Below are 11,212 nucleotides of genomic sequence, written 5' to 3'. Positions count from 1 at the left end.
GGACTTCAAACCCTGAGAGGTTAAGGAAGAGCTGCCTGGGGAGAAAAAACACTCAATGAGGATTCTAGAAGAACAACGCTCCTTTGAAGAGAAGGAGCATTGTTTCTAGTTTCTGTAAATGAATGTGTTTTTCCCTTACTAGAAAAAGGGGATTCTATAACTGTTCATAACTATGAAAAAAAGTCTTGCCACAATGAAAACTGTTCATAACTATGAAAAATAGTCTTGCCACAATGAAAAGATCGGAAGAGGACTGAGTACACTTAAATAGATGTGTGGCTTTAAAAAAGTAGTAAATTGGAAAGTAGAGTTGCTCTATTTTAGGATCAGGTGCTTCAGTGATACAAAGTAGATCCTGTTAAACCTTTCCTTTAGCCCAGCGGTCTCCAACCTTTTTGGCACCAGGGACTGGTGCTCCTATGAGAATCTAAATGCCTGATGATCTGAGGCGGAGCCGAGGCGGTGATGCTGGCGCTGGGGAGCGGCTGCAGATACAGATGAAGCTTCTCTGGCTCTCTCGCCGCTCACCTCCTGCTGTGTGGCCTGGTTCCTAACAGGCCACAGATCAGTACCGGTACTGGTCCGTGGCCCAGGGGTTGGAGACCCCTGCTTTAGATGCTGGTCATGTTTAATATGTGAGTGAATCTTGGAAATTATAGAAGAATTAGGAGAAATGTCATTAGAACCTTCGTTCATTACCGCTGGAAGGGTTTCTTTTTCTGCTTTAGTTCATAAATTCCTAACACTGAGGGTCCTGGGATAACATCTTTATACTTAGAAAGATATGTCTGGAGTTGTAATTTACTGATGCTCGTGCTTTTACATGCTTCAGGTCTGCAGCCGTGCCTGCGGGTTCAAGCGCTGCCTCTGGCAGTAATCGAAGACTTCAGCAGACACAAAATCAAGTGGACGAGGTATTGCTCTGAAATGTTGAAAAGATGAATTTTAAGTCAGCATGGGAACACTATGGAAGTAATTGTTCAGAAAAAGTATAAAAGTGTGAATAGGAAGTAAATTTTGACTGTATCATAAATGTATCACAATTTTGTCCCCTGATGTTCTGGAAGCCCTCATCTAAGCAGGAGTCAGATTCTCCTGTTACCATGCTTGTTTTTGTGTGATCAAATTACATACCTAAAACGCAGACACCCCTCCCTGAGGATGTTCCCCCAACAACCATTTTATAATATATATTTTGCCACACACATACCAAAAAAAAAAAAAACCAGAAAAAAGAGAACTACTTTATAAAATAAGGTGATAGAATTTTAAGAGTTAGGTCTATAAATTGCTCAGGCCAAGACCAACCCTCTGAGCAGATTTCTCATCAGAATCCTCTTGCAGCAGCCTGACTTCCCAGTCACCCAGCCTGAGCAGACTCTGTAGAATTCAGCTCCGATTGGTGCCCCTGTCCCTTGACGTTCAGAAGGCAGATGCTGGCAAACTGCTCTGGCCCAACAAATCCGATTTGTGGAATTCTTGTATGTGCAGACCCACAATGGAAGATTGAGAAATTCAGACTCATATTTCCATGTTCCTAAAAGTTGTCACTGTCCAACAAGGGTATCTTGGTCTTTCTGCATGTAGTGTCCTTAAAAAGCAGCTTTAAATTTAATGTTAGTTACAATGGGTTGGTAAAGCATATGGTGATATTTTGGTGTGATGGTTTTGTTTATGAACTTCTGAAAAATTGGTATTTTCATGCTATAAACCCATGCTCATTCCATCCTGCATGAAACTTTGTTTACTTACAAAATCAAATTGGGTCCTTTTTCTTAACCAAAGGAATTTTAAGGAGAGTTATTTTCTTTTAACTGAAGTGAAATTCACATATCACCTATTTTAAAGTGTCCGGTTCAGTGGTATTTGACATAGCCACAGAGCTGCGCAACCATTACCTCCGTCCATTGCACGGTTTTCATAATCACCCCAGAACACCCCGTATTCATTCCGTCATACTCCCATTCCCTTTCTCTCATTCTCTGGGAACCTCTAAGCAGCTTCATTTCTGTGGATTTTCCTATTCTGGATATGTCGTATAAAAGGGATCGTACGCTATGTGGCCTTTTGTGTCTGGCTTCTTTCACTTAGCATAACATTTTTGATATTCATCCAAGTTATAACAAATATCAGTGCCTCGTTTCTTTTTATGGCTGAGTAATATTCCATTGCATGCATATACCTTAGTTCGTGTAGCCGTTCATCAGTTGATGGATTTTGGAGTTGTTTTCACCTCTTGGCTATTGTGAATAATGCTGCTGTAAACATCTGCATACAAATTTCTGTGCGGACATATGTTTTCATTTCCCTTGGGTATGTACCAAGGAGTAGAATGACTGCATCATAAGGTATTTCTGGTTAACTTTTTGAGGAAGCATCAGATTTTTCCATAGCAGCTGCGCTATTTTATAGCCCACCAGCACAGTCCGAGGGTTCCTATTTCTCCACATCCTTGCCAACACTTGTTATTTTCCTTTTTTGTGTGCTAGCCCTCCTAGTGAATAGTATCTCATGGTGGTTTTGATTTACAGTTCCTTATTGACCAGCGATGTTACCTATCTTTCATGTGCTCATTGGCCATTCGTATATGTTTTTTGTAGAAATGTCTATTCAAGTCTATTGTCTATTTTTTTAAAATTAATTAGTTTTTCTTGTTGTTGTTGAGTAATAAGAGTTTTTTTATATATTCTGGATATTAAGTCTATTTCAGATATATGATTTGCAAATATTTTCTTCCATTCTCCGGATTGTCCTTTCATATCCTTGATGATGTCTTTTGATGCAGAAGAGGTTTTAATTTTTATAAAGTTCAGTTTATCTATTTTTTCTTTTGTTGCTCTTGCTTTAGGTGTCAAATCCATGGCCAGATTCAAAGCTAGAAAGATTTCTTGTTATATTTTCTTCTAACAGTTAGCTCATTGATCCATTTTGGGTTAATTTTTATGTATGAGGTGACCTAGGGATCCAGCATCCTTCATTTGCATGTGGTTCTCCAGTTGTCCCAGTACCATTTGTTGAAGAGACCGTTCTTCCCATTGAATGCTCTCGGCACCCTTGTCAGAAATCAGTTGGCAGCAGATGTTCAGGTTGACTTTGGACTCTCAGTCTGTACATTTGCCCTCGTGCCAGAATCGCACTCTTGATTATCATAGCTTCGTAGTAAGTTTTGAGATTGGAAAGTGTGAATTCTCCAATTTTTTCTTTTTCAATATTATTTTGGCTGGGCAGGTTCCCTTGCAATTCTGTATGAATTTGAGGATTGGCTTTTCCATTTCTGCAAAAATAGCCCAGTGACTTTTGATAGAGATCGTGTTGAATCTGTGCACACGTGCATCGCTTTGAGGAGTACTGCCGTCCTAACGACACTGAATCTTCCAGTCTATGAACATAGGATGTCTTCTCATTTAATTTGGTCTCTAATTTCTTTCATCAGTGTTTTGTAGTTTTCAGTGTCCAAGTCTTTTGTGTCCTTGGTTCAGTTTGTATTTAGATATTTTATTCTTTTGGATGCTATTGTGTACAGACTTGTATTCTTAATTTCCTTTTCATTGCTGCTATATGGAAACAGTGATTTATGGGTGCTGACCTTGTACCCTAAAACTTTACTGAATTTGTTTATTAACTCCACTAAGTTTTTATTGTGGACTCTTTGGGATTTTCTATATATGGAATCATCTGCAAATATGGATCATTTTACTTCTTCCTTTCTAATTGCTTTGGGCCAGAACTTCCCAATCTTGAACCGCAGTATTTAAAGTGGGCGTTCTTGCCTTGTTCCCTGATCTTGACCATTGACCGTGGATGTTAGTTGTGGGTTTTTTCATAAATGCCCCTGATCATGTTAAGGAGATTCCTTCTACTCCTAGTTTACTTAGTGTTTTTATCATGAAATAGTGAGCTCCTCCTTTTTTAAAAAATGAAAGTTTGGCTTCAAGTAATAAAGTGCAGACCTTTTGTCATTGCATTTACCTGTAACTTGGTTTGATCCCATTCACTCAGGTGGTGGACATCATGAGAGTCAACGTGGATAAGGTGTTAGAAAGAGACCAGAAGCTCTCCGAGTTAGATGACCGCGCGGACGCGCTGCAGGCAGGAGCCTCCCAGTTTGAAACGAGTGCTGCCAAGTTGAAGAGAAAGTATTGGTGGAAGAATTGCAAGGTGATTCTCTTTAGCTCCTCTTTACATTAAGTCGCCCGCTGCATTCTTGGGGGTTGACAAAGGCTACAAACGTTGGGCTGCCGTGAATCTGGGAGGCGAGTTCGATGGTCCACACGTGGAAGTTTGGACTGGCCGACTGTAGCACACTGACCACATCCCCTTTCCTAACCCCACAACCAGATCTTAAGCACGTAGAACAGGAGTGTCCAGAATCCATCACAGACATGAGCCCCTCCAACCCTCCACCCCAGCAGAGCCCTGAACACGGACTGCTGGGAGAGGGCTGGCATTGGTGGCCAGTTTGCATATGGTTCTGGGACTGGCTCCCGTGGCAGAGGAAGGAGCTTCTCGAAAGCCACAGTGTGCCCCACAGGAGAGCAGAAAGCAGCCACGTGAGAAGCGTAAACCAGAGCAGATTTTACACAACTGCCAACGAAACGTGCTTCCATCAGATGCCAAGCATATCCTGCCCCCTTCCTGGCTTAGAAGGGACACCTTCACGTACATGGGCAGGTTTAGCAGCCCCTCCTTGTGTATACAGACAAGTGCCTGTCTAGGGATTGCAAGTACTGGAACATCTTATGAAGAGCAGATAAGGAACCTCAGGCCCTAATGGCGAGCGTTAAATTTAGACTTAAAAATTACAGATTATTTCAGGTTGTCGTGCACCTGAGTTTCTCTTTTTTCAGTGACCACAGTGATACTGCACGATACTCTCTAGTAAGCACGTTAATCTCTCTTTTTGAAATGTGATGTGGGCACATGTTTCGTTTCAGATGTGGGCGATAGGGATTAGCGTTGTGGTCATCATCATCATCATCATCATTGGTGAGTTCTCCTCTTTCAAACTCTTTGGAGCTTGTGTGTTTACAGTTGTTTTCAGGTGCAAGAGGGGCCACCAACCCCCGGGCCTTGGACCGGTACCGGTCCCTGGCCTGTTAGGAACTGGGCCACACAGAAGGAGGTGAGTGGCGGGTGAGCGAGCAAACTTCATCAGTATTTGCAGCCGCTCCCCAGCGCCAGCTTCCCCGCCTCAGCTCCGCCTCAGATCGTCAGGCATTGGATTCTCATAGGAGCACCGGTCCCTGGTGCCACAAGGTTGGGGACCGCCGATGTAGAGGAACTGAGAGTAAAGTTTCCTTAGAACTGTTAGTCTAGTCCAGGGATTTTCGTTTTCTTTAGTAAATGTTTTAAATACTCGAGTGTTATATGTTTAAAGTCTGAGATTTTTGATATCAACATAAATCCTTTGAAATGAGAGAAAATTTGTTCATCTCCACTGACCTTTCAGTTTTCTCTCTGAATATCTTCTCAGCAGATATTTCCTTTTGTGAGAAACGGTACAGTCTAGTCATTGAAAGCATGGACTGCCTGTAATCCGCCCTAGCTCCACCACCATCCAGCTGTGTAGCCCGGGCAGGTACTTTAATATCTCTGAACTTCAGCGTTCTCATTTGTAAAATGGCGACAATAAAAATACCTCCCTCATATGTTTGCTCTAAGGACAAAGCTGGTTAATATATAAAAAGTGCTTAGGATGGTGCCTGGCATGTGATAATAAGTCATAAATAAATACACACCCCCCTATTATTACTATTATTATCATCATTACTGCTAGTATATACGATGTTGGAGCAACCCATTGCCATTTTCAGCCCAGTACCTGGGAACGTTGATCCTTTCGACAGCCTCCTGTAGTCTCCGCTAAGTGCAGGGAAGCCGCTGGTGAGAAATCAGCCCAGTCCCATTTCCGTTCACATCTAGACTAGCGTCCGACGTTAATTCCGGGTTCGTACGGAAAACCTAACTGAGTCTTCCCTGCTTTCTTGCATCTCCCTGCTTATTAGTGTGGAGTGTTTCTCGGTGAGGAGCCAGCGAAACTCCAGCCTGCTGTTCAAGAAACCTCTTCAAGACTTTTGACTTAGAACCTGCTATATTATCAAGCTTACCTACTGTTGTATCTAAAATGATTATTTTCTGTTCGTTAATGTAAAGTTTGATCTCTAGGAAATGTGCCTTTTTAAAAAAGGAAATGCACTCCAACTGGAAATGTAGTCAGCCCAGCCCACGTTTTGCACAGTGCCTTTACAAATTTACACGTGGGCTGATGAAAAGGACTTCTTAAGTTCCAGAGTGTTATAACCTAGAAGTAATGCCTTGATTAATTGCCGTTAATTCCAGTTAAGGGAATTTTTTCCAAGTTAGCGTCCTTGTTATACGATTATCTTCAGAGCCACATTTTAAACTTTGGGTAATCAGATTTCCAGTTCGTGCCTTCCAGAAAGAACACTACTGCTTAACTCATATCTGACAGTAACAGGCTGTGCCTTATTTGCTACTTTTCTGATTCCTTCTAAGAGAGCTCTCCACTGTTTATAAGCACTACTGACTCTTCGCTGTATTTAAAATAAGATGCTGGTAAAGAGTTTATGCTCTTACGCTAGATAGAAAGATGTTTACTTTCTTGTAACTGTTTTGTATAATTTCCTAAAAATATTATTTTAATCAGAAATAATAACCTCTTTGAAACATTTTTATAGAACTATGGCTATGACCAAAGTTTCTATTTTGCCAAAAAGTTACATCCCAGTAAAATGTCCTTAAGTCTGTTCCTGACAGAGAAATTCAGAAAAGTGACAAATGGAACTCAAGGTGCCCTTCAGAACATAAGCCAAACTTGTTTGTGGAGCTCCTACATCCTGACAGGCCTTTCTTGCCTTCGAAGCAGTGTAGGTGGCGAGACTCCTGTTCCCGCTCAGCGTCTTCCCCGGGGTTACAGGAGGGTCGAGCTAGCCCCTGACATCGCAGACCTAGAGACAGGATGCAGATCACCCGCAGTTTGTAGAGTATTAGCTGCGGAAACCAGTGTGTTTCTAAGAATTACGTGAGCCACAGTTTTGTGGCGAGACCATCTGGTGACTGATTATTTGGCCCGGTCCTCGTAGATCGTAGCTTTCTGGAGTTTCCTACTTTTATTCATATTCCACTCCCTAAATCTGTCATCCGCGTTACGCTTCAGATAGCGTTGGTCAGGGTGGGTGATTCTTCACAGAGGTAGCTAACCACAGACCCTTCCTTCCTTTGACGTCATAGACTGCACAAGAGGCTGCTTTGGAAATAGCCGTTGTCACCTGAGCAGCTCTTGAGACTTTCAGCATCAGGCTGTGTGGCTGAGGGTGGGCATTCAGGGAGGAAGCAGAGGTTTCAGCAGTCTGCTGGCCTGTTCTAGAATTCTCGTTCACATGCTAGCGTGCGACTTAGGCAGCAGTGACAGTTGAGGTACACCAGGACGCAGTTCCACTTCTCTGGTGTCTGTTCCCCTAACGTTACCGAAACGCTGTTGATGTTGAAAACGCCTTGCAGTCCCCGGCCGAGTGTGACACGAGACTTCAGTGCCCTCCCCTTGGCCTCGGTGCTCAGTCCCATGTAACCACGGGCTCCCGCAGTAACCCAGGAATACCTTGCTTGTGTCTGTGCATTAGCTGGGAACCTGCCCGCCGTGATGAACCGAATAAAGTGTTTATAAACGATTCTGGTACCTGTGTTGTGGACAGAGGAATAGCTGCGCCTGGTCCAAGTCCTAAAAATGGCATTCTTTGCCGTCGCCACTACCTCTCCCTTGGAAACCCCCAAACTCCACTTTCTCTTCCTCTTTCTCACCAGTCTCCTCCAAGTTCTCTAATTTCCTGTCACCCAGCATGTCCCCAGACGCCATGAACAGACGCAAACGGCTCCCTGCGGAAAGCGCTTTCAGCCTAGGATGCGAGTGGGGGCTGGCTTTTTCACGGCACCAGCACGCTCGGCACTCGGCTTCTGAGGTCCTTAAATGCGTGAGCCTCCGACAGCGACGTGCAGAGCTGGCCCCGACCGTGGCGGAGGACGGCTGCCCGCTCGGGGCACGGGGCGGTAGTGTGGGCGGGTGAGGGGCGTTGCCAGACACACGGCTCACTTTGTGCTGCATGTGCGTCCCCGTGAAAGCACTGCCGCTCTCCTGCAGCCCCTAGGGAGCGACAGCGGACAGATACATGCAAAAAAATGAAACTGGACCACTCTCATATACAAAAATAAATTCTAAATGAATAAAAAACTTAAAACGTAATGCCTGAAACTAAACTCCTAGAAGGGAACAGGTAGTACACTCTGACATCAGTCTGAGTGACATCTTTTTGGATATGTCCTCTCGAGCAAGGGAAACAAGCAAATATAAACACTAGAATTTCATCAAACTAAAAGGCTGCATAGCAAAGGAAACCATCAACAAAACAAAAAAAGCTACTGAATGAGAACATATGTGTAAATGATATATCCGATGAGGAGTTGATATCTGAAATATATATACACTCATACAAACTCAATTTTGGTCAAAAAATGGGCAAAGGACAAGAGATTGCACAGTGACAGCTGATCACTGGAATTAATGGGGTGATCATATTGTAAGGTAGAAAAATGTCAAATCACTATATTGTGCACCTGAAACTAGTACAACTAATATCGTATAGCAACTATACTTACATAAAAATAAAAATATTTTTGCCAAAATTCTCACCACCCGATGTCAAGGAAAAAAAAAGTTTAAATGGACCACACTGCTCAGTGCATTTTAAAGTAAACATCTTTATTCACAACTCAGCTGCTTTTCATGTTAGCAGAAAACAATCGGTAAAACCATAAAACTAGAATTTACTAAACGCAATTCTGGCATAATTATTAGAGAATCACTTCTTCTTTTCTCATCTCTTAAATAGCAAGCATTTAAAAATCTATATGGACGAGACCACAGGCAAAGCCCCTCCTGCCTGCACAGCTGTTAACAGAGGCACCTGCCTCTGGCCAAGGCTCTGGATCCCTACCCCTAACCAAGGACCTCCCTCCAGCAGTTCCGTCGTCCGCAGCCCTCCCCTCCTGCATCGTGCCCGTCCCCCTCCTTCCTGGGTCACCGCATCAAGCAGGCTTTTCACTGTGATCCCCACATGACTCCTGCCAGCAAACAATCACTTGTCTATCTACAGGACTTCACAGCAAAACCCCTCCCTACAGCTCCCTCTTGTCACTGCGTCACATCCCACTTTTTCTTCAGCCCTTACTACTGAGATATCTTTAACCAAAGTCGCCCAAGACCAAGTAACATCACCATGTTGGGAAAGCCGAACAGGAAATGCTCTGCCCTTGTCTTACTCTGCTTCTCACCGGCATCTGATACAGTAGCCAACTCCCTCTTCGAAATCTCATTACCAGCTTCGATGACCTCACACTATTCTAGTTTTCCTTCAACCTCACCTCCTGCTCCTTATTCCTTGCTTGGCTCGGCTTGACCTCTAAATCTCCTTGTGCCCCCAGATCTTGGCCTCTGGCCCTTTTCTCTATTTGTACTCTCTGATACATTTCACCCCACCCCCCACCCCCCCATCGCTGTGAATTCCAGGTAGACCCTGACAACTCCCAAATGTGAGCTGTACCTCCCTCCCTGGCTTCTCCCATAAGTCCCAGGCTGTGAAACCCAACTGACTACATGACAGCTCCACTTGGGAATGTAATGCACATCTCAAATGTAACATGACAATGTAATGCTCCATTCTCCATCAAAACATACTATCCCTAGACTTGCCTGTTTATGTCCCATGACAAGCAGCATTGCTTAAACCAGACCCACGAGTCGCCCATGATTCATTCTTCTCACGACATATATTCAATCCATTGGCAAGGCTCTGTGCCCCAAAACGTATCTCAAGTCCACTCTCTTCTCTCACCATCTTCACTGGCACCCCCTGGCTTCAGCTACCCTCAGCCTTCTTCCAATCAACAGCCTCCTAACTTTTAACTAGCAATCTGACTGATACGAATCGCTGTGTTGCTTAAAATCTTCCTCCTTCCACTATCATTAGGAAAAAAAAAAAAAAATCCCAGTCAGTTTCTCTCATCACAAGGCCCACCATGATCTGGCCCTTCCTCACTTTCAGACCTCATCTGGCACCATCCCTCCACCCACTCTGTTCTCTGGGCAAAGGACACCACCTGTTTCCCAACAACAAACCTGCTGAGCTTCAGGGCCCCTGCTCATGGGCCTATCCCCGCCTTCATCTCCACTCCCGTCTTAGTTCGTCCTACTTACACCTGATCGCAGGAGCTTGTTTCATGTTGTACATGGCACGTTCCACTTTCTGAACCTACTTTATGGAGTTGTTCATGTTTTCCGTCAATAAAATGTAGACTCCCTGAGTGGCAGGAACTTTTGTCACCATCTATTCGTAGGGACCACAATTATTCCTACACAGATATGCAGTCAATAAATATTTGTTGAATGAATGCAGTTTGACAAAACAGAGCTTCAGAGGGGAGTGAGATCTGCCATCTGGAAAAATGAAGTGCTTTATCCAATACATACGAACAATTGACACACTTCACCGCGCCCCGCCCCCCCGGTATATGCAATTCTTTTTATTTAGCCAACAAATACTGAAGATTTTTGATGTGCAGGCACTGAAGAGGGGTGGCGCTCTGCACTGTGCCTTCCATTTCGGATGAGTTGGTACACAATCTAAAAAGAGCCTTCACCATATTTTTTAAAAAGGGCTTCTCTCTACACCTTCCTTTTCTGAAAGAGTTCCTCTTACGTACACTTGTCTTCCTCCAATTGCCAAGTGAATCTGTAACTTTAGGAAGACCATGGAAATGTTTAAGTTCCGCCGTCAAAATTCCGTTTCTAAAATGAGGGTTTGATTTTTCCAGGGCTGCTCTACCGCCCCGGTCCTCCAAACCCCTCACCCAAAAAGCTGGCGGGACGGAGAGCAAGGTTAACAGATGGAAACAATGGGACCCCAAGAAGACACAGAGAAAGCACTCGGACGGCCAGTGCCTTCTTCCAGCTGCACACCAGCATGCCGATCCGCCAGCTCCCGGTTTCCCAGCATTCTTGCCACTCCGGGGCCACCTGCGCCTCGGTCCCCGCCCTGCCTCCTCTCACGTGGAAGCAGCGCCAGCCCCGCCCAGCCCCGCCCCCGCGGTCCCGCCTCCTCGTGACTGGCAGACGGAGTGCCCTATCACAGCCGCGCTGGGT

At 44.4% G+C, this 11,212-nt stretch overlaps 1 protein-coding gene across 1 annotated transcript; it reads left to right on the top strand.

Moving 5' to 3' along the window:
• Nucleotides 1–624: 624 nt before the first annotated feature.
• On the top strand, nt 625–7,688 carry VAMP3 (vesicle associated membrane protein 3). The gene is given in 5 exon segments (XM_011368480.2): nt 625–635; nt 779–914; nt 4,000–4,158; nt 4,935–4,986; nt 6,006–7,688. Coding segments are annotated over 5 exon segments (378 nt in total). The 3' UTR covers nt 6,026–7,688.
• The last annotated feature ends 3,524 nt before the right edge of the window (nt 7,689–11,212 follow it).

Source organism: Pteropus vampyrus, unplaced genomic scaffold (genome assembly GCF_000151845.1).
Source record: "Pteropus vampyrus isolate Shadow unplaced genomic scaffold, Pvam_2.0 Scaffold142, whole genome shotgun sequence".
NCBI classification, from domain to species: Eukaryota; Metazoa; Chordata; class Mammalia; order Chiroptera; family Pteropodidae; genus Pteropus; species Pteropus vampyrus.
Note: the sequence above shows the minus strand (reverse complement) of the source record. Positions and strands in the feature narration are given on the sequence as shown.